Consider the following 24,517-nt stretch of genomic DNA (forward strand, 5'->3'; position numbering starts at 1 on the left):
TCCCTAGGATCCAGCTCCCATACTCAGGGAGGTGGTGATGCCCTTGGCAGGGTGCCCCTGTTCTCACTCCAGCCCCAGAACCCTTGGCTACCCTTGCCCTTCTGGCTATAGCAAAAAAAGGAACTCAATCCTTCTCCTTACCTGAAGAGCTGTAATTTCCCTCTGCCATATCAGAAGCTGAATTGTTAATTCCCCCCATGCTCCAGGCAAGTGTCCCTGGCTCAGAACAGCCCCTCGGGAGCAGCCAATGGTGCTGTTCAAAACTTCAGTCATGATGGCTATTGAGTTTTCTTATAAATGAGAACCTGCATTTTTATATATGTGGCAAAATTATCACGGCCTTTTCCTCAGGTTTCCTGTAAGTGGGTTAAGTTGTGTATCCAAAACATCGGGACAAGCAGCAATAACAAACCTGGTCTGAAACAGACTTCAGGGTTTTGTACCAAACAACCTCTAAGCACAGCAGTAAAACTCTTTTCTGTTATCCTCAGCCAGCCACAGGAGTTTTCCTGTTAGTGAACGTTTATTATTGATTTAATTTTTGGCTTTTGTATTATTCTCTGCAGGACTCTGAGTGGTTACTGGAAACGGCAGAGCCTGCACGACTGCTGCTTCAGCATCTGCAGCCAGAATGGGTTAAGCACATCCAGGGAGAGTTCAGGCTTAAGGGACTGCATTCCCAAAGCTGAGCAGAGAAAGGACTAAGAAGATTTACACATTTACACATTTTCAGTTAATACCAAAATAATTTCTTTTGGTTGTATCCTTCAATTAGCCAAGTAACAAGACAGCCATACTTCAACAGTTATGGCCTATTTCCTGGTCCTCTGTATCTTTATTATTTACAACAGTTCTGCATTTAATTGAAGGAGTAATATGGTCTGAAAGTGCCAGGAAGGTTCTTACTGGGCCTCTCTGCTCCTGCCGTGCCATCAGTGAAGTTGTTTTTAGTTGTCTGTAGCTTGGAACACATAACCCACACAGTGACTAATTACAGTCCCTAACGATGGGTCCCCAGTGGCTCCAACTGGAGATTAAAATGTGCAGCTCAGCCAGGGCCTGAGAGCTCCCCCATCCCTGGAGAACCCCGTGCTCCTGCTATTCTCAGCAACAGTGGGGTTGGAAAGGAACAGGGATGCATCACCATCCTTTGGAGTGAAAATGAAAACATCAGCAGGAGCCTCAGTGCTTTGCTTTCCTAGGATCCTTTCTCTTTCCCATATAAGTGCTGTTATTGTTATATTTCTATTTCAGGAAAGAAACATAATTTTATTTCTTTTTCCATTTCAATCGTGTTTTGATGCGTTCTCTTCACATACAAGGGCAAGGATAGTTCTTGATGATGATAATAGTAATTGGACCACAGGGAAATACTACTGCCTGTGGGTAGGTGACAGGCAGGGTACTTGAGAGGAGATGAAGACATTTCTGGTCAGAATGGAGCTTTTGGGGGTCAGGCTGAAATAGTGACTTATCTGAAACAGCAGCAAAACTACTGAATTTTCATGTTTTGCTTTTACCCAAGAAGCCTAACAATGAAACCAAAATTCCCCGTAGTGACTGGCTGGAGAAACTGAATTCTTCCTTATCAGGATGAAGGATCATTTCAGCAACCTCCCCCGTTGGAACCCTCAGTAAATGATAAAGACTGTGTAGCTGCAGTTCAGTGTCTCTATCAGCATCCTTCTTAAGGTGAAGGAAGAACACAGCTTATGTGTGCTCTGGAAAAATGCTGGACTAAGTTCTCTGGAGTCTCGAGCGCTGTTGTAAACACCAAACACATCACTGTCCTGGCTGGTGTGCTGAGAATTCCTGAGCTGCAAGACACAGGCAAGGAAATATCCTTAGACAGCAGTTAACCCTGCACATATTTAACCTCAGCTAATCCTGGAAGTTGTAAGGAGAGATCCTGATCATGGACATCAGGTGAAACATGGCCTTGTGGCTTCAGGACCAGAATTTGCAGGGGACAAACCAACCTCCCAAAACATAGCTGGGAGCAGGCGGGATAAAGATTTTTTTATTCCACTCTCTTTAAATGATAGTTTTAATTAGTTTGGGTTTGACTGATACTGTACCACGGGGACAGAATCAGCATTGGTTATCAGATTTCAACTTCCCATCTTCATATTGGGAAACATGAGGCTCTATTTGTAACATCTATTTGTAACATCTTTGTCCCATGACATTTTATTTTCAACTCTATGGACTTAATGATGAACGATACAATGCTCATTTCATCTTTGTGGGAAGAGAATTCAATACTATAATCTTGTAATAAAATAACTTAAATGAGTGTTGTGAAAATACCAACCTGTTAAACCCACGCCAACCTCAGCCACTGTTTGTGGAAAATATCTAGAATGAGCAATAAATAATCAAGCCACCAGAAAATAAGAGCAGGACCTGGATGGTACAACCTGCGAGCTGCCTGGTATTTTTAGTGTTACATGAAAACAATCCCCAGGGAAAAGCAAAGCTGGTTACAGAGGACAAAGGTGAGGCTTTAGTCACTGGTATTTGATTTTTGGTACACTATCACTGCAAGCAGCCAGGGGAAAGATTTACTAAGGTATTTAGGTATCTAAACATGCCTAGCAGCATTTATAGCAGCATATAAGTAGGTTAGGTGCCTAATTCCCATTAACTCCACGAACATGTTTAAGCTGCTAAACATCTCTGCAAAGCTGGCCCCAGTGCCTGGGCTGCCAGGTGCCAGTCTGAGCTGGTGTGACTGGGCTCACTCCCTGCAGGCTGCTGCTCCTTGGAGTGGGCAGTGCTGGCAACACACAAGGGCCAGGAGCACTCAACAAACACTCCTGAGCTGACTTACATTTTCACTGCTGCCTTAAAATAGAGCCACACAAAAGTCACTCAGAACAGCACTTGCAAAAAGGCCACTGAATTTCAGAGTTTGGTTTGGAGTCTTGAGCTGAGGGTTAAGAATCCCATCAGTTCCCAGAAAAGGAAACATTTCACAAGCCAAGCCAGAGCAGCGTTTCTTGAGCTCCTGGAGAGCCTTGCCCACAGCCAGTCCTGCACAGCCCAGCCTGTTCCACAACCACAAATATTTTTCTTAAAGGATTTTCCTTTCCTTACCTCACTGGCACCAGGCACCTCCTGAATATCAGAAAGAGACTTAAATGAACCAACCCATTCCTAAAGCAGCCTGTTACAAGAGGCATTTCAACAGATGGACAATGTGGGAATTAATCTGTGGGTCAGATTAATTCCAATATAAAGGTGTAGTTTTATTAATTTAAATTTAATAACATGCACTTTAGTATCTTTTCCACTTATTTTTTTTTTAATTCAGGAATAAAAATGAAAATTTGCTGTTCACAGTTGACAATTGCTCTTTACAAATTCTGTTCCAAGTTTTGCTAGAACCATTTTCTTAATATACACAGTTCAGCTTAAGCAAAATGACTTTCACAAAACTGTTTCACAGAATGGAAGAGACAAGGGGAGATCTAGAGAAATAACCTAGGAAACAAGTATGCCAGAGTATAAAAATAGATTGGAACTTTTGGAGATTGTAGGTAAGAAAATGTATTCTCAACCCCAGAGAACGTGAGCTGGTGGATTATCTGAGGAGGGAAACGCTCACTGGAGCAGCTGAAGAGATGCAGAGATCTATTTCCAACATCTTTAATTTCTAGGCAAGTTTATAAAGAGAGAGGGAGAGAGGAAGAGGCTCCAGGTCTGTGCCACACTGGGGTCTGTGGGAGGTGGCAGTGGGAGAGGAGGCAGATTGTCCCCGTGCACAGCAAGGCTGCAAAGGGCACAATGTGCAGAGCTGTCCCCCTGCAGCTGATCCAGCTGAAGGACAGCTCTGAGCTGCTCCCCATGGAGCCCCTGCTCGTGCAGAGCCTTCCTGAGCCACAGTCCCTGTCCCTAAATAGCTGCTCCCCTTTGGAGCACCCAGCTGGCTGACACACAGCCACAAGCAGAATGAACCCAGGCTGCAGGAGGCTCAAACCACTCCTGTGCACAACTGGGAGCTGGAATCTGTGCTCAGGCTGGGTGGCACTGAAGTATGAACAGAAAGTGCTGTCATAAAGCATTCCAAATGACTACTATGGCTACAGCAAATACCACAAGGAAGTCAGAACATCACATATTTTCTGTAGGTTATGAATCTGTGCTATTCTGAGAATAAATAAAAATGCTTCTGGAGTGTCCAAGCCTGAAACTCAAGCATATGCTCTGTCCCTTTGGCCTGAGCTCTCTGGGAGCACACAGGAGGCTGTGGAGCATGCAGGAGCCATTGGAGCAAATATAGCTAAACCCTCTGTGTGTTATTGCTAGGAGAAGTTTTCTTAGAAATGCAAGTTACTGCATTTGCTGAGCAAACTTTTTTTCCCTAATCTACACCACCTGTGTAGATTCACAGATAATTTGGGTCTGATCTAGTTAAAATTACAAAACAATTTTTTCCTATTTGCTTATTCAATATGCCTTGATATCTACCTCCTTCAAAGCCTGTAAAGGTCTCTTCTGTGAGCTTCAGGAAGAACATTTGGTGATGTACTCTCTAGCTCTCAGGCCAAGTGCAGGAGATCACTGGGCTGCTATTCAGAGGCCTGACTTGGATTTCAAAAAAAGGAGAATTATTTTGGTTCAAAAGGATCAACCATTTCAGTGAGCCTGAGCTGGCACAGCTCTGCACTGCTGAGGACAGAGAGCGTGGCTGAGGCAGCAGAACTGCGAGTGAGTCTGGTTTTGATATTCATTCCTCAGAGGACAAGGATTCTTTACTCCAATGCCATACCTGCTGAAGACAGACCTCAAAAAATGTGATTGCAGCCTGTGCCTTCCTCACACTGCCACAATCCCCTTCTCCCTCCTGGACTGAAGCAGAGATAGAGATTTTCCTTTGGTATATCCATCAGTGCTTCTGCAGGTTCAGGTCTGTCTCATTCATTAGTAACACCCACCATTATATACACAATACACACGGAAAGAGCCTCCAGAAAAGTGTAGCACAGAATTATACATTTGACAAAGCTGACATCAGACATTGTGCTGTGAATAATGAGATTTAAAATATCCTGTGCTATTGAGGTTCACAGAAACCTGTTCATTAACTTGCACTAGCACTCTCCATCATTTTCTTTATCCTCTTTAAAACATCACCAATGTGTACAAAATTATTTTGTTCTACTTAAAAGACCAGTTCTGAGGAGGTGACTGATTTCTGCTGATCCTGGAGGTGGTTTCACAGGTTTCATTGTACTTGAAACTTCACAGCTTCCACTGAAGTATTTGATGTGTGTCTATTGGTTTAGCAGAGTAGAAAAGTAAAATAATTTTCATATTGCCTCATATTGTTGTCAGAGCATGATGTCCTCTACGAAAACTTGACAACTTTTTAGGAAAATGAAAACTTTTTACTTGACAACTTATCAAAGACACATTTTTCTAAGGCTCAACAACCAATCTTAGTAAGTATTTGTTTAAAAAGTCATCAGGGCTCCAATAGTTGTTATAAACCACTAAATTTCTAGTAGCAAAACTTATTTGCAGATTTCTCCCACAGAAATAAGAACTTTCAGTTAAGTCATCTACATTATTCTCACTAGCACTGGTTCAAAAACCCCACCTCATTTTGCATCTCTCAGTCAGCTGGAATTTACCACCAGTGGTCTCATATTAAATCTCATGTTGCTCAAAGCTGTGAAAATTTCAGCTGACTGGGAAAATTCAACTTTGGCTCAGGGAAATTATGGGTCTGTGGGGAACTCATGAAAAGACTGGACTGGGCCCTAGGGTGAGACTGATCCCTGGCACACCAAAATGGGGCAGATAAAGGGCTCCTGTGGCACCTGCATCCTTTGTAGCACATCAACAATCCCATCTCAAAACCAGCAGAACTTCCTCCAGCTTGATGGGGAGAAATGTCACCAGGTACTACTACATGACACTAGAAAAATAGGTAGATTAAAACCTGTGCATCTTCTCATTAAGGGACTAAAATCAGACAAACTATACTCTCTGTGCAGAGCTGTCCTCAGCTCTTGGGCCCGGGAAGGTCTCTGATTCCATCCTCCTCCTCCTCGGAGCAAAGCAGGCTCAGTGCGCTCGTGACGGGATGGATCCAGGATGTTGTCTGTGTCACGTGGCTAAAAACCAACAAAAATATATTATCAGCAACCCAAAAGAGGCTTACCCACACCAAAACAAGGAATTCGAGCTGGAGTCTCGAGTTGTAGCAATCATTGACACCTTCAAACGCAGAATTGTCTTTTTTCTTGCTAACTGCAAGGTTTTTAAAAACAAAATGTGGAGTCTTCAGACAGCCAGAACCTGGACTGGATGTTCTATTTCCCAATACAATAAAGAGAATGCTTTTGTATGAGACTCCTGATATAGACTTGTGACACTTCTTGTTAATTATTGGAGCTGCAGACAATTAACACAGCAGGGTATTAACATGGCCATCTCACAGCCTGAGGGAGGCAGGGTGGTCAAGAGGGAGTTGAGCAAATGTGGAATCACATCATAGAAACACACTCTTCAGAATAATGAACCCTGCAAGTGTCCAAGGCCAGGCTGGATGGGGCTCAGAGCAACCTGGGATAGTGGAAGGTGTCCCTGCCCGTGGCAGGGGGTTGGAATGAGGGGGTATTTAAGGTCATTTCCACCCAAAAAACTCTATGATTACTATTCTAGCATAATTAAGTAATTCCTCTTCTGGCAGAAGGAATAAATTTAAAAAATTATGTTTTTTACATGTCCTCTAGCCCAAACTCTGGATGTGCTCCCACAGCCTGTACACACACAATAAAAGGGCATCAGTGCTGATTTTTAAGGTTTAAACCCTACACTTGACATGCAGGCTAAGCTGCTTTACAGTTTCTGTGTGAATGGAAAGAGGCCAAGCAGGGTTCAGTATGGACAGACACCAGGACAGGTTTGGAGTCTGTGGTGAGAACATTGCACACCTTGTGAGTGCTGTGTGCATGTGAGCCATACTGTGTGTGGGCAACACACTGCCTCTTCTGCCTTCTGGAATAATGTGTTCTTGGGAAAGGAAATAGCTTCTTTTCACTTGAAAAAAAAAATAAAAAAATCTTGCTAATAAATTCACAGTTTTTATAGTCAAGTCAGTGCAAAGATTAATTCTGTAATATAAGTTCACTACAAGAACAAGCTGGAAAATATTGTAGGTATAATAAATGCCACGAAGGACAAACGGCTTTTCTCACATGTCCTAAGACAGTGTCCCCAAAGCCCAGGTCTGTACTCACTTCCCAGGTGCACTGGTTTCATTAAATTTGAAGGAACCACTCTGGATTTACCTTTTCAAGTGAGAACAGGTTTTGTCTTTTTCTGTGTGAGAACGTTCTCCTGAATAACTGATTATGGAAACAGATTTATTGAAGTAGGAGTTTGAGTCAATGTTCCACTACATTGAGTGATGGGTTTGGGATCGTTGTTCCCATAACATGATCATACTATTCACACCTTTCAGCTGAGTGCACTGAGCTGAGTGAATCAGTTGGGTGTGATGAGGATGATACAGTTCACCAAGAGGTAAATATGATCCTAATGTAAATCCCAGCTGGAGCTGCTCTGAACAGGTAACCTGTGAATTCAGGCACTTCTTCAGCTGAGGCAATGCCTGAGCAAGGACCACACAAAGAAGACAAAGTGGAATATAAAGGCTATATCCTTGGTTCTCATACATTAAAAAAACCCACAAAAACCAACAATTAAAGAAAAGAAAAACCAAACCCCAAAGCTCCAGTTATGTGTAAAACCAATTCAGAAATGCTCTTTTGATGAGACCACGACTGGATGGAATCCATTCCTCCTTTTGTTATAAAAATGTGCATTAGTGGGGCCGTAGGATCAGTTTCACAGGAGTTAAAACAAAAGGATAAATGAAAAACATGTTCCTACAGAAAATACACTGCAGCAGACAATGACCACTCTCAAGGACAGTAATTGTTTCATTCTAAGAAAGCAAATGTACTTTTTTTACTATTACTAAGAGCAGCTTGCCAAACATTTCCAATGTTTACCTTTAGAAAGTCAGGTGACAGCCAACATGAAGAACATGAAAAGAGTTGTTTTACAATGTTTTATGAGAGACTTGTGAATAAATTCTCTGTAACCAAGAACGATGTTCCCATTATTCCACAACACAGGGAAATCTATGCATTCATATTTATATTATGAATGTATTTACATTTGTAAATATACTCAGAAGAATATCTTTGCTGCATATTTCTGCCATGTTTTCTATAATGCCAGGAAATGCCTTGTTTCCCTATTAAAATATTCAGTCAATAAGGCTTAGTACTGGAGATGTGCTCCAGATTGAAGTCCCAGCATGTGATTTATTGGTATAACAACACAGAACTTCTTCCAATACCTGCAGAATTACAGGAGCTGAATGAACTGGATTCCATCCATTCCACCTCTGCCAATGCAAGATTTATTGCCTCCAGAACTACTGTGTTTATATTGCCTCCTTTTATCAAACCCTTTCTGAGCAATCAGTTGCTGAATTTAAATAAGAACAAAACGATTTTAAAATTTGTTTCTTTTTCTCATTTGACTTCCTCATGTAGCATGCCTTGACCTGCTGTGTACCTGAAGCCTTGGCTCCATTTTCTTCTGTATCAACCATGTGAAATGGGAGAAACTGCACAGGAGCAGAAGAGTTACAGGGAAAGGCATCCACAGGTCTTTGATGTATCCAACTGAAAAATTCTTTGTAAAGTGTTTCTTCTTCAGAAGATTTTTCTCCTACATACATCAGGGCCAGGAGGCAAATGACCACATGCCAAACTTCTTGCCACTGCTCTAAGAGCTTCAGTTTGCTCTCACACAAAATAAATGCACAGAATTCTCAGTGCAAAACTGTGGCACTGAAATCCGGGTTACAATTACCTGTATTTGATGGCATAAGATTGTTTCATCACTGGTAAGAAAGAAAAGAACCAGTTTTCACTCATTTTCAAAACAAATGGGGCCAAGTTTTGCACTGTTGTCAAGCTGCTGCTGCAAACATTTCTGATTTGAACCCAGCTCCTTTCAACTTGCTCTAGACTTTATCCCACGGGCGAGTCTCTTAAGACAGTTTGGTTTAAACCCTTTGCCAAAATCCTTCCTAGGAAAAGAGCTCTTATAAATAAACATTAAGTCCAGATACCATGTCTCACATTGTAGACAGACACACAAAACACACACAGATTATTTAGGTAGAGAATAAATGTATAAACCCCGCTGCTATTTATTTTTAGCTCTCCAAAAGTGCTGTGACTAAAGAGCTTTGACATAATCAGTCCGAAGAGATAATCCCAGATTTACTGGTTTGGAGAACATTCTTGTATTAGAAATGCATCCTCTCTGATTTGTGTGTTAGGGCCAGCAATAAAAAGTGAGAGGGAGTCCAAATCTACCTCTAGGTTTTGTTTAATTGGTGCAACTGGTTTGAATTTTAAAGGAATATATGGAAAGCCAGCATTACAAAGTTTAAATGTACAACATTTTCCATTTGCAAATATTCCTGTTCAAAAGCTTAACATTTTCAGAGCAATTAGCAACATTTAAAGATTTTTAGGTTTTCAAACAAATCACTGCTATTGGAGGGCAGCCAAATTTATTGCTAGAAAACAGAAACATTTGATCTGGAAATATGTCAGTAGATTAGTCTGTCTTTTTAACATCAGCAAAATGCAGGACAAATTTGAGATCTTGGGAAAACAAAACGTGAGAACAAGAGGGATGTTTTGGCAAAGAAATATTACTGGATTATTTAAAATGCCATTATAATTACTGTCCTTATGGCACTTCCTTCTTCACATGGAAAATTATTTCTTTTAAGATTACAACCTTAGACAATCTTTTAGGAAAATAATAACTCAAAAATTCAGAGAAATGCTAATAGAAAAAAAAAATAAATCTGGACCTCCTTTTTTTAGATTTTAAGCATTATCAAGATATTTTTTTCACTTTCACTTTTAACACTTTGCTGTTGTCCCTTATGAATTTAAACTTGGTATTCATTTTTTGTTTCTTCCCCTCTTGGAGCCAGCACACACCTGCAGAGCCAGCCAAGGTCTCTGCCGGGGCTGGAATCCCCTTTGGAAAGGCCAGTGGTTGGAAAGCAGATACTAAAAGCTGTCAAGCACTGGAAAACTATTCCTATTTTGAGGAGCAAATGCTGGGAGGACCTGCAAGGAATAACTTATTTTGAGCTGTAACTAAAGCATTTTAATTTAGCTGGTAAGCAATTAGAGCAAAATAAAACAACTGAGTGGCATTGATGCAAGTATAATCTATCAATCAATCAATCCTGAGAGCATCTAAGGACAACACTTTCCAGACAAGAATCCTAAATGCAGTTTGGGAAGGGTTTTTGCATTGCCTTTATCCACTGGATTATTTGAACTGAAACATTCATATTTTCTTTTTCCTTTTCTTGTTAAAATTCATTTAAGCCTGCACCTTCTTTCAAGACATTTCAAAAGGAACATACAACCCCTAACAGTACCCCAGGAGGTGCTGGGCAGGTCCTGGAAAATGTCAGTGACCTTAATTTTACTGGCTGTAATAAGATCAAGAGCATGTCACCTCATGGAGCTGTGTCCTGAGGCAACAGAAATGTTTCTTGTATTTCCCTCAGGGACTGCAGATTTTGCTCGAGTATTAATTAAAGATTGAGGGATATGAAGTGAAACCCCAGAAGACAGTCTTGCTATTTATTCCTTGATTAAACTGATTAAACCCTTGTCTACTCAGAAAAATCTATAAGCCATTTCAGAGGGCAATAATCACTAGGAAGAAGATTTATCCAGCCAAATAATGTGGGCTGCTTCATTAAAAATTGTCATCAATAAACAAATAGCCCAAACTAAAATAAAATCAGTAGCAACAGCAGGATCTGAGCCAAGGCTGAATCAGAACTAAGGTTTGAATGACAGCACAAGCACTTCTCAGCTTGAAAGCACTACCTGAAATCTGTCTCCCCCAGTATCAGCCAAGTGCTGTTCCTCTGGAAATGCTGCTTTAATGTATGCAGTTACTCACAGTCCTGTCTCTAAGTGAGCTGAATAAAAATTCTGCTGCTGTGTATTTGCAAATGCATCAGAGCATGTTCAAGGCTTTTGTTTAAACTCCTCGTGCACTAAACTGACGTGAACCTGGAGCAGTGACTTTGCTCCAGATGAAGCACATCCTGAAAAACCTTGCTGTGTGCTTTGGTCTGCTTCTGATGGCCCTCCCAAAACCCAGGGAGCAAAATAATTCACTTTCTTGTGTTTTCTCACTGAATAAATTTTAACAGATGCCTTCTGCGACAGGCCAGAGGCTGGACAGAGTGTGCAGTATCTGTGGAAGCTCAAAGAATGTTTCTCCATTTTGGTTCTTGATATTAAAAAACAAACAACCTCTCAGGAAAAAAAGATTGCCCAACCAAAAGCAGCTTAAGGTCTTAACATTCTTGTATTACAAGCTCATGTTATCATAAAATCCAATGCCAAGTTTCCTAGTTCTACATCTGAGATTATTTTCCTTATAGTCATGCAAAATTATTTCAGTGAGAATCAGAGAAACTGAATTCCAAAAATTCAAGAGAAACATGTCAGTGCTACCCAGAGTCACATGCCTACATCAGAGAGTGTGTGAACTGATGCTGAGCTGATGGATGGAGACAGCTTTGGATCCCTGGACATTAAACAGCACTTGGTTAATGCTCAGCCAGCTCTATTTAAATATTTGCCACTTCTTGTGACTATATAACTATTCTTTATTTTCATTCAGGAGAATTTGAGGATGACAGGTAAAGGAAAATATTTTCAAAAACAACCTTGGGGTTTTTTTTGTGTTTTTTTTGGTGAAATGTAAAATAGGAAAGGTCCAAATTTTAAGAGAGGAGAAATAACTGCAGCTTTCTTTGAACTTAGTGGAACCAGCACTGCATGCCTCAAATTACCCATCCCTACCCACAAAACATCAGAGTTAAGATGGGGACACCTAAAATGATGATTTGATAACTGCTAATTTTGGTAGTAACTTGCCTACTGCTTTACAGGGAGCTGGGAGCAGAGCTGGCACTGGATTCAGTCCAGGGGAATTTCAATTCCATGCTGAAATCAGTATGGCAGATCACGGGTTTTCTTAGTTTGCTGCTCTGAACTGACTGAAAATTAAGTGGAACATACAAAAGTTTACTTCTACATAAAGTCTGCAATGATTGGGACTTTATTGATTTCTTCTAGCAAGGGCCACAACCCTTGTCAGAGATAACCTGCAGATAACCAGGATATTGTAATACACCAGAGTAATCAGGAATGAGCTGAACACACCTCAGTGTGTTGGGGTTTGCATCCTTCATTTATAAAGCAGTAGAAATGTACAGAGAACATTTAGAAAAGAAACAAATTTCTATTTTCAAGTTAGCATGCAGTAAGTAAAATTAACTGTGATTTATTTCCTTTTATGACGATACCTTTAACTCTAGTGCTGTAAAACATCAGTGTTTATACTACAGAAGTTCTTCATCTATCACACATGCTCTGCTATTCTTAGCTCAATGATAAACAGTTTCTATGAATGCCCAGTTTTCAGTAAAATGAATGGTTTCTCTTTCCCAAGCAAGACCAAACAAAATAGAATTTTATAGTATCTAAGTAGAATGTGTCTGCTTTCCAAGTAGAAACCTGATTTGTTAGGCATGATTTACAAATCCACTAGAACACATCATGTGTGGGTTTTTATTATTCTGTATTTTATAAGTATTGACTTTAGTCTTCTACTTAACCTGGAGCAAATTCTCCACCTTCCAGTGGAGGCACCTGAAGCACACAATTCCTCCATAGGAAATTTCTGATTTTTAGATAAATTGCTGAAAGATAACCTTAAACAAAACATTAATGTTTCCCCTACACATCCAAGGGAAAAGGTCCCAATAATTTTAAAATATTTAAAATCTTCTACTTGTCTTTTGTGAAAATTTAAAATTTAAGATAAGCATTCTTGAGGGAAATAGCTGTTAATGTAGAATATTTGGAATCTAGTCCTATTAAAATGCTGGAAAAGCAGTGTTTACAGGGGCAAAATTCACAGCTGGTCCTTCCAAACCACATACATATGCAAGGGGTGGGTGGGAGTAGGAGGGAGCATAGCAAGGGCCTACCTAATTTTAGGTGCCAGCCTCATGATAAGAGCTGCCATATGTTAAAGGTGAGCACAGTGGGAGGATGGAAGAGATTAACTAGAATGGGTTTTCTGGGGAAAAATGAGTGTGTCCCAGCTCTGGGGTTTTATGCTGTTCCTGTGTGATTCTAAGCTAGCAGGGTGAAACCACGGATTAGCAGATATGGTGCCTCTCTGGGAGGGCAGTTCTGCACAGACTCTTTCTCCTCTTTGAAAATCAAACTCAGAAATTCCTAATTCACAAAATCAGTTCAGTGGTAGAATGAATAGACAATGTTTACACTGCTGGATTTTAGTGCTAGATCATACAGCAAAAGTGAGATTTTTTTCCTAGTGGTGGTTGGTTACAACACTTTGTAAACTCTTTTAACACCTGAACTGAGCCTGTGCAAAACCAGCCACATGAAAACTTTAAAAGTGAATAAAATGGCCTTTCCCCTATTTACAAAACTTTTCCCATCCTAATGCCTGTCCCAGCTGACTGTAAGTGCTCTCACACTCATCTGGCTGTAGGTGACACTTTATGAGGGCTCATTAGCCCCTTTCTTTTTCTGGGACTTATAGATTAAATGCCTCTTTGGGAGACAGAAATTTCTATTAAAAAATCACTAACTTTAAAAATGCCTTCATCAATCACCTGATAAATAAAATTCATAAATGAACCTTTTTACCCTGTTACATGGAGTCTCTTCAGTGCACAGATCCTCCAAGTTCAAGACAGAGAATAGAAAAATGGGGGACAATCCAGAGGAGGGTCACCAAGATGATGAGAGGGTTGGAGAACTTGGCACATGAAGAAATGTTGAAGGAATTGGGTTTGTTCAGCCCATTCTTCTCAGGAAGATGTTGGGCACAGACAAGAAGTAATGAGCACAAGTTGCTTCAGGGGAAATGTTGTCTATATTAACAAAATATTCTTCACTGTGAGGATAACTTTGGAATGGGATACCCAGCATAAAAAGGACTGAAATTCCAAATGTAAAATAGTGAGGAAATAGGTACCAGTGCTCAATTTGTCTTGATGGGGCATGAATCTGGTGCCATGTGTGAATGACTGGTGGTATTGCTACGTAAAAATACAACAGTGCTTGTCCTCTCTGTTAATTTAAAGTACACCAAGTTATCTTTAAAACATATCTGGGGCCAAATTCCACCTTTACTGCCTGGCAGGAGGGAAGTTACATTTGCAATGAAGCTGCTCCCTACCTGCTGTTGTATTTTTTGTCCTTCTGATAACTGTTATTTTATTTTATTTTATTTTATTTTATTTTAGTAAGACACTTGAACTTGCTTTTATCCCAGTGCCCACTGAGCTGTAACTCAGAGAGCCTTCCACTCCAGTTTGCTATTCCATGGTAAAGCTGTACAAATGAGCTTAATGTTCAGCCCAGGCTCAGCTTTAGCAGTCTAAGTTTTTGCAGGGTGTTTTCTCACACTTGCAGCATTGACTAGTCCTGAAATCTGGTTGATTAAAATAATTTACTGAGGCTGAAATGATTTGCTGGATAAAAGTGGTGCTTTCAAAAGTTGTCCTAAGGTCAGGATTCACGGACAAAACTTTCCCTGGTGGGTACAGGGAGCTGCTCAGCCCCATGTAAATGTTTTATTCATGTCACTTATTCACATAAGGGGGTTTTACTTTAGTGTGTAACACAAGCCAGCTGGTTTGCTTCTTTTAAACTCTGATTTCTCATGCACCTCATATTGCTACACCCCTTCGGAGATATTTATGGAAATTTCACAGCGAGCTGTCTCAAGCTTATGTGCTATTAAGATTCCTTTCTGGGGTGTTTACTGCATTAGATTTATAATGTATAGATTTATGGACTCGGCTACTTGATGGCCCAATAAAGCATGTTAGAACTGAAGGCAACTGCTAATTAAAATAGTATTTGATTGTATATTTGTATACAGGGAAGTGGGCTAGTGTTGAAATACTCTTAAGCCCCTCATGGCTTTGGCTGGGCTAAAAATGAATGAAAGGATTCTAAAGTAGAATAAAAGGATTGACATTCACAGCCAAAGAGAACAAGAAGGTTACAGCATTAGTACCAGGGCTGTGAAGTATCAACTATTCTGATAATCCCCATTTAAACAATTAAGATTAAATCCTACTGGAAAGGATCAGCTGATAAAATGGCCCCTCAAGCTAAGTTCCTTCTAGAAAAAGGATATTTTCAATGTTGGTTTTCACCCTGAAATCTCCACCATTTGGTGTTAGAAGCAAGGGACTGTGCAAGCCGTGCTCCTTGCTCCAAACACTTCACTTTGACAGCTGACTTCATACACATTACACAGTGTAGTAAGAGGTATGGATTGCCAGGCATGCAAACAGCCTGGCTTACACTCTGCAAAGGCATTTGGAAACAGTGATGAAAGCAAAACAAGGAAATAGTTAAAAATAATATTAATTACCATGATGTGTTATTGAAATGCCCAGTTAATTCCATTTTAATGAGCTGCATTAAGAGCTCTAACAGTGGGGTGACTCCACTCAGAAGTAATTTTCAGCCAGTGGTCATAAAGGGTGATTTCATATTCTTCTCTGCCATTAAATGGATAAATTTGCCTTGCCTTCCTTCCTCACAAAAACTGAGAAGCAGAACTTTTCAGGACAGATTATAGAAGGTAACAGCAATGGAAAACCTGGGCACTGTCACCAGGAGCAAATGAAGAGAGTCACTAACAGTGAGAGCTGCAAAAATTCCTGAACAAGCTTTTTCATGTGAACTCCTGAGTTCCAATCTGTAGTTTCAGCAAGTGGGGATAAGATGCAAAACATCTGATTGCTCTCTGCAAATTAGACTTGCACCACCTAGAGTAGCTGAGGTTCTACTGTTGCTAATAAGCATCTGCTTGTCACATCTGCAATGTTTCAGCATCCAAGTGCAGGGCTCAGAAAGAAGAGTCTGCACACATCCAGCAAATCCATCTTTCTGCTGAGTCATTGAGATACATATCTATAGAAGAAACACAGGAACAACCCCCCAAAAAAACCCCAGGGGAAAGCTTCAAGAATGCGTCATCTCTTCTCTTCTGATTCTAAATTTTACTTGCTGTTATTGATAGTACAATCTTCAAGTTCAGTTTCCAGTCACACAGGTACAAACCCAGAGTATTACCCAGGAAAGAGTCTAGAATCCACCTTAACTTCCCAACTGTCCTATCGTGGCTCCCTGCATGAACAAAGAGCCCAAGGGAACAGTGCTCTATTTTAACAGTTGCTCTCATGTTTATTTCCACTGCTATGAAATTGGCTTTTAATTCACTTTCATTTCCTAAGCTATTTTTTAAATTTTTTTTTTTTTTGTATAAATCTCATGTAGTGACCTACATCTGTCTGAAAATAAAAGGCACTCTTTGATTAGAGCTGGAATGCAGGATCATATACAGTGTATTTGGAAACCTCTGCAGAAAAAACCCATGTCTGCTTTAATACATCTCGCTCGAGGCATCACGGGGTGAGGCAAGGACAACTGAGCAGTGTGCTTGAAAAAAAGGAAAAAAACCAAAACCCTGCTTTTCTTTGCCAGTTAATACATCAACTTCAGTGCTATTTATGTGACTTTTGGAAGAGTTTGGGATAAAAGTAATTTATTTGTTGCCCTTCCTCTCTTTTAGGAGACTGTATAAATCCACCTGCAAAACTTTGTGTTTCTGGCACCTATAAGAATTAAATACTGTGGAAATTTCAACAGCTAGAATAACTTAATAGTAAATAGATCATGATATATATGGAATGAAGATGAATTATATTTTTCATCATTTCCTTCAATCTTTTAGAGGAATAAAAAAAACCAAACCTATTTTATAAATTAATCTTCACTATATTCTAAAAAAAACAACAGCACACAGTGCAATGTGCAATAAATGTTACCATTAATTCTAGGAATGCAAATGTGTTTAGTTTGATGTGCTTCTATTTCAACTCTGACCCATTTTCCCCACATCTACTCACTTGATAAAATATTTGATTCCATCAGCTGTATAAGCTTCTTCCCATCCATAAGGCAGACCTAAGAGGAGATAAAGAAATAAGAAGTCTCTCAAAACTCAAGTGACACAGAGAACATAGTTTTGAGATGGTGTAAGTTACAATGCTGTCATTTCAAACAGAGCCATATAATAATTATAAATAAATTCCTACTTTTGTAACAGATAATAATATAAACAATACAATTCAACAAATACTTGCTGTGCCACAAAGCTACTAGCTTTGATGATACATTTATTACCAGATGATACTTTTTGGTATCATTTGAGGACCCTTCTATTACTAGAATTATGAATAATACTTTCAGTAGAGTACTATTCTATATTCCTTTAAAAATTACATTGTCCTGGCAAATCTTTACCTTTTAAATAACTGTTTGTTCAAAACTAACTCTTTGTAGGGTGTGAAAAATGCTGGAGAAAGAAGCATCAGTCACTGTGTAAAAATGCTCCCACTTTTGTGATACTGTACTGTAAAGTACATAATGGAAAGTGCAAGGTCCTGAAAAACCGTGGGTTTTTTTGAGACTAGAAAATACATATTAATTTAAATATGCAAGAAAAATTGTTCTTGAAGTGTTTTGCCTGAAACTCATCTTGAAATGTTAGTGTCTTAGGAGTTAAACTATTTTTGTTCAAGTCCCAGTGTATCTCAAAGACCAGCTCATTAGAACCATCTGTGATTTTGGTTTAAAACTTTTATTTGGAAAATGTGCTGGCCTGCATGCACCATCTGAGCTTTGAAAGCTGCCTCTTCCCAAGAACTGCCCTAAGTGCATGTTTATTTTTTAAAATTTCTTTTTCAAAAGGCTGATTTTCTTCTGTTGTCACATCTTTGTCTCTGGTGTGGTTCTTCTTAAAAGTCTGGAGAGGGCTAACTTCAGTTCTCAGTATAGAGTTCAGTATAACTTCAGTATAAAGAGAGTTCATTACAGCCACTGAATCAGGACTGGGCACACTGCAGCTGGTACAAACCTCCTGGGAAGGAATTCCACCTGCAGGCACCAAGCAGGGAGCAACAAATAACCAAACTTCAGAAGTCAGGAAGGGAACTTGAGAATTGGAAACTAGAATGTCACAGCATTGTCCCAGTACAGCTGGCCTGGACTGGCCAAGGTAAATCCAACCATAACACAAATCCAATTCAGCCAGCCTCAAGGTAAATCCAACCATAACACAAATCCAATTCAGCCAGCCTCAAGGTAAATCCAACCATAACACAAATCCAATTCAGCCAGCCTCAAGGTAAATCCAACCATAACACAAATCCAATTCAGCCAGCCTCAAGGTAAATCCAACCATTACTCAAATCCAATTCAGCCAGCCTAGTTCATACCCAAACAAGTCCAGGGTAAGTTACAGAGGGCTCAGCCAGCCCCATTCATCATTAGCAGAAAACACATCTGGGAAGAGATCTGGGCAGAGAGAGATCCCAGCCAATGATCCATCTAAGCCCAGGAGCTTTGGATGAACTGTATCAGTGACCCCTGGACAATAAATGAGGCTGTTTGATGAGCATCTGGATCCTGAGTTGTGAATTTTGTCTCCCCACCCACGGCTGGCACACAGAACAGCACCACTGTCAGTCAGTACTGCTTGAAAAAGAAAAAAACCCATTGGACTGATTTTTTTTCCCTATCACTTTTACCCCCATTAGTCACTTATCTCAGGCTTCTTCCCATTTTCAGTTTAGAACAGATCTATACAATCTGTTCCTCAAAACACACCACCCACTACCTTTCAAAGAGAATAATCCACAGCTACTTCCCTTTAAACACAAGGTAGCTGCTGCATAGCATTTCTCAGGCTCTTGACTCCATTATGAAGGGAGGAAGAAAAGGATGTTTTAGGGTATAAATATGCTAGACATGCTCACTGGTTCTTCCTTCCTCTCCCATGAAAGATGGGACCTTTATTCAGCATGGGTATTTTCTGATTATTTAAATGGCAATGGGATTCATCCCTCAATTGCTTCCATCTGCCCTGGCCTTTCCTTTTTCCTGCATGAAACATGCTTATCCAAATAAATGACAAAGGATTTGCTCAATTATGAGTAAAAGCCCAGCATCTTCTCTGTACTCACATGGATCCCCTACATCACCTGTTTCATTTATCACTGATAATTACAATTGTTTTCCACTGGTGATTTGATTAAAATTATGGCTTTTTTTCCTCTTCTAAGTGAAGAACTGTACATGGGTAGCAACAACCAATGATTCTTCCCTTACCCACTGAAGACTTCGCCTTTCAAAAACACTGAATGCATCTGTCACCTAGAAATGAAACTCTGGAAACACCTCCAGTGCTTTATTTGTCCTTTTGACTTAGTATGCATTAGATTGTGTATCCTATCCATTTTTTATATGCTTCCACATTCCACCTACATCTATAGGTTTTTTAATGCTTCTGTTTTCCACATTTTTTTACTTGCTCAGCACTAGTTTTTCAGTCCTGTTCCCTTTATAACTTTTCTACCCTTTCAGATTTGTACTTCTATTTCTTCTATTTCCCCTGGTAGCTAGGAAGCTCTCATGTTTTGCTTTGTATTTCCCCAGACATCACTGCCACTTCCTCCAAGCTCACTGTCTCCATGAATCATTCATAAGTTGATCTACTTCCTCCTGCTTTATTTTTTTCACACCCTCTAGGGTCAAATTTGTTGTCTGTCCCAGGACTTGCTTTGAAAGGCTGCTAAGCTCTCACCTGGAGTAAATGGGAGATAAAGGAGCTGAAAAAGTCAGAAAAACAGTCTAAAATATACAGGATTTAGCCTACATCGTCTCCAGCAATCTCAGATTTTCTGCATATTTATAATTTCTAGTGTGAACTGCTACACTCTCTTTGATGAATCTTCATAAATAATATATTTGGCTGCAGCTGTCTGCATAGATCATCTTAAGAAATAACAGATTCACAGTATTTAAAAACTAGTTCATTTCAGCAGAAAATACAGGGTTTCTTGCTCTTCAAATACTCGTGACTATTTACCTTCTGCAAGGTAAAGAAAAGGTAAAACTACAAAAGCAATTGTGCATGCAAAAGGAAAAGTGGTCTCCTGAGAGAGAGCACTTTAGTCAAAATACACAATAACTTACCTAAAGCGTTTTTTTCTTACTATGTGCATTTAATTAGGGTTAATGGCAAAGAAATGTCTGTAATTCCCTGTGAAAAACACAACCAAGGAACCAGCTGATGCTGTTTGTACCCCAGCACTGCTGCAGTCGGGCAGGGTCCCTGGGGACTGCTCCTCCTTCCCTGAGCTGCCTGCTGGGATAACCACTGCCCTGAATTATAGAAATCTGAGAGGAAATGAAGCCCTGGGGCAAACAGAACCTTCCTGATCCCTGAGAAGTGTGGAACTCATCATCTTTATCGTCTCCTTAGCTTAACAGGACAAAACCTGCAGAAGCACTGACACTGTGGGTCCCAGAGGAAAGATGAGCATCAGCCTGAGTGTTAAACCTGGAGGAAGTGACAGATATGGAAGACTTTGCCTGCAGCTCCCAAGAGAGAAATGTGTGTGCTCTCCCTCAGTAACAACACTCATGGCATGATCCCTCAAGTCTCTAAGGAAAAAGGGGGAAATACAGGTATTAGGGGAAAAGCCTCATTTTCCTAAGCAGTTATCAAACCTAGAAAGTGCAGTAATGTGGTTGGGTGATTCCCCCACCCCCCAAATAATCTTGTTAAAAATTATTAAAGCAAAAGATACATGGAGATCAGCAGATGACAGTAGTAAAGCAGATACAACAGCAGAATATTCAATTGACTCAAAACTGAAGTCCTGAAATCAAAATACTGCAATCCAAAAATGCTCAATTTTGCTTATTTTTTCACAAAATTACTCAAAGGAAATGAGAGATTTAGAGCCTATCACAAGAATTGCTCAAAAAAAAAATGCACTGTGCAGTGGGATTCTATCTAGATTTGGCCTACTTAGATGCTTCAAGATAAGTATGTCCTTAAGGGCTTTTGGCCTTGGGGCAAGAGTTTAAAACCCTCCTTCCATTACAAGCAGGCACCAAACACCTCTGATGAATGTGGAAGGAGTGCTTAGGGACAACTGCCTCCCAAAGGTCCTAATCTCACCCTAAGTGCTCTTTTGTGAAACACAAACTAATTTCCAGCATTATTCACACCTTTGTTATCAACCATTAAAAGGGTCTCTGGCTGCAATTCCCTTCCTGTTATGGGTAAACAGTCAGTATCTGGAATTAATATAAAGTTGAAGGGATGCAGTATCTATCTGGAATGCTAAAGCCACACTGTACACATATTCTGTTTCACAATGAACCGTTCTTTAATCAACAACAGAAATAAGCATGTCTTTGTTACATATCCTTTTATGACTTTTCCAGCTGTACATATCTTTTTTACATACAAAGAGTACGGGCCAGCTCATACCCTTTATCTCCTGATAATTTATTTGTATTTAGTATCAGTCTCAGAAATGATGGGGTTTTTTAAGAAACAAGAATTACCTGCTAAAAGAGTTTCTGATACAGAAGATTTGCTGAAGGACATTAAAACAGTTTTCTCTGTCACTTGATAAATGTGCTTTTGAATTCTGATCTATTTCAGCTCTTATCAACATTTAAACCTTCCTCCAGTGGCTTCAATAATAAAGGAAAAGGTGATAATTAAGATCCCAAATGCCTTTGGCTCTTCCTTTCTGAGCTATTTAAGCAAAGAGGATGGAAAGCTGAAGGTCTGATTTGATGGTTTAAGTTGCCTGGTTTTGGATTCCTGAGCGCTACTGGAATATGGGAATATCCCAGAGATGACACCAGAGTTATCATGGTGTGAGAGCAGCAAAGGAAAACCTCTGTGATTTACATAATTTGACACAGCTAAAGCAAAAATCCGTGGAGAAATATCCACCCTTGTTTGTCCAGAGTGTTCAGCGGGGTGTACACACAAAATGGACTTTTATTTTTTTTGGGCTCTCAACAATATAAGCTGTATTTTGCTGCTTTTTTGTGAATTAAATTATAAACACTCATGTTCAGGAAAAAGCTTTCAGAAGTGAATATGCACTTCTGGCATTTGCTTGTGTGTCACTTCAGATCATTTCAAGTGCTCTTCCCAAAACCAAATATGCTTCCTTTCATAAATAATACTCTGCTGAGGGGACATTCCATTCCTTTTTTTTTCACATATCAAATTCCATTTTAAATAAATCATTCTTTTCTTTTGTTGTTGGTCACTTAATAAAACAAAGATGGACTCAGTAGTCTTCTTGTGGAAACATCTGGGAAATAGTAGCAACTGAAAGTTCTGCTGATTTGGACTATGGTTGGCAGATTGGCTTGTCTCCCTTCAGTCTGTTCCTAGAAACCAGGCTTCAAAAACAGCTTTTGTCTTACTTTGGACATTCAGGGCATGGTGAAAGATGAGCTTGTGTTTTTCCACTGCTTATTAATCATAACATATTGACCCATCTATGTTGGCAAACTCATTAATGTTGGATTAAAATAATTACAATTTACAATTTTGAAGGCGTTATTAAATAGTTCATGTTTCATGCTGAAGGATTATACGAGCAACTTTTAGATCTTTTTGGAAATCCTGAAATTACAAATTGTTATAAATGTCTTTCTTCTATTCTAATACTTGTCTGTGAAAAGCTTGGTACAGCTAATTAGAAACAGTTTGAATACAAGAGCAATTGCAATTTATGAACAATGACCAGTTAACTGACTAAAATGTAAGGAAATAAGAATGACCTCAAACAGCACATGTGTACATCAGTATTGACATTTTCTTCTTGTACCTAACAAGGAAGGAAATCCAAAGTTAGAACAAACTCTGCTCAATGTGAAAATTCAGAAATAAGTGAGAGCTAAAGTCACCTGAGCAATGAAGTTCCTGCTATGTGTCTTTAAGGATAAAGAATTACCTTTAAAATCGTGTATTTCCAGCAGCTGAATTTTTGAAATACAACAGAAAAAAAACCCAAAATGCCTATTTATTTCAGATAAAGACTAATTATCTATTTCACATAACTCTTAGGTGCTGTAGGTTCCAAGCAATTTGGACTGTTAACAAGATAAGAAGCAAACAGAGTAACTTATGCTCATTTTAAACTGTGAAGGAGGTTAGTAGAAGTCAAAATAATATAAAATACCTCTTAGAAAAAAGTAATTCTTTAGCAACTTGGATCAAAAAAGCCAAGCTTATTTCAATATGCTGCTAATCAAGTGGCTTCCAAAGTCTTTCCACCTCACACATTTGATAGTTGGATGTACAAAAATGGATTTTGAGGAGGCCAAGATACCATGAAGCTGCTTGTCCCTCAGTATTATCACATTTTAGTCATGCAGTACATCTGTTTGGGCATTAGCTCAGGAGAGCATAAACCCTCCAAAGTGAGGGGCAGTGAAGGCTGGGAGGGGTTTCACACCAGCTTCTTATGGCCAAACACTAGAGTTTGCATAATCTACTGCCTCTTATTATTTACTTTTGGAAATGTAAACATACTGATTATCTGACACTGATTTTTGCATTTTTCAACTACACTGCTTCTTCCTAAAATGCTGCTGGCTGTCCAGTGAAAATACATAAGGATGCAGTGGTGAACCACTCAGAATTATTTAGCTTACTGTGGTCAAGAATCTGTTGATAAGGTGGAGGCGATACAGAAAAATCAGAAAACTCCTCGGGGACTGCATTTCTCTCAGTGGCTCCATCTGTTTCATTTACCAAGTTAAAGATATTTTATTTTGTTTTATTTTAGTGTTAAAGGCTTCTATAACTGAGTTTCAATTAGTGCCACTGTGCGAAATGCAGTACCTGAGGATCCCAGGGCTGGTAGTGCTCCCTGCCAAGGCTGGTAAAAACATGTTCCCCATTAGATTTTTCTCAGCCCCTTCCAGATTTTTTAAAAAAATATTCCTTCCTATGAATTAATTGCAGGCTTTTTTTTTTTTTTTGCAGTTTCCCACTATTGACTGTTAACACAATGCTGTCCACTTGGGATGGGTTAAGAATGCATTACTGCTTCCACTGCTGGCTGAACACACTGCAAGTTACAAAGTAATTTTTGAGGAATATTTGCATAAATTAAATTGAAATTAATTTTATTTATACCTATGTATCTCAAACTGCTGAAGAGCAGACAGGGAACACATTACTAATTCTTAAAGTAGAGAAAGAGTTCTTCACTTGGAATTTTACACCAATGCTGCATAGGTTAAGAAAAGTTAAATTCATGGGAGTACTCTCTGGGGAACATTCTTGTTCTGAATTGGTACAGGCCACTTTCAGCTGATTAAAAAGAACCTGGAATAACCCATTCTTATTCCAGAAATACAAGGCTCTGCACACAGGGCATTCACCACCAGGACCAGGT

The 24,517-nt window shown here is 39.5% G+C and overlaps 1 protein-coding gene across 3 annotated transcripts in view; it reads right to left on the reverse strand.

The window, feature by feature from the left end:
• Positions 1-3,151: 3,151 nt before the first annotated feature.
• STXBP4 (syntaxin binding protein 4) overlaps positions 3,152-24,517 on the reverse strand; it is a 63,553-nt gene continuing 42,187 nt past the window's right edge. For all 3 annotated transcript variants that reach the window (XM_058852648.1, XM_058852649.1, XM_058852647.1), the window contains 2 exons: positions 17,132-17,189; positions 3,152-6,125 (listed from right to left, as the gene is read on the reverse strand). In XM_058852648.1, coding sequence (XP_058708631.1) covers positions 6,014-6,125; positions 17,132-17,189 — 170 coding nt within the window. In that variant the 3' untranslated portion in view covers positions 3,152-6,013. The remainder of the gene's footprint in view (positions 6,126-17,131; positions 17,190-24,517) is intronic.

The sequence above is a fragment of the Poecile atricapillus genome, chromosome 17 (genome assembly GCF_030490865.1).
Source record: "Poecile atricapillus isolate bPoeAtr1 chromosome 17, bPoeAtr1.hap1, whole genome shotgun sequence".
Taxonomy (NCBI): domain Eukaryota; kingdom Metazoa; phylum Chordata; class Aves; order Passeriformes; family Paridae; genus Poecile; species Poecile atricapillus.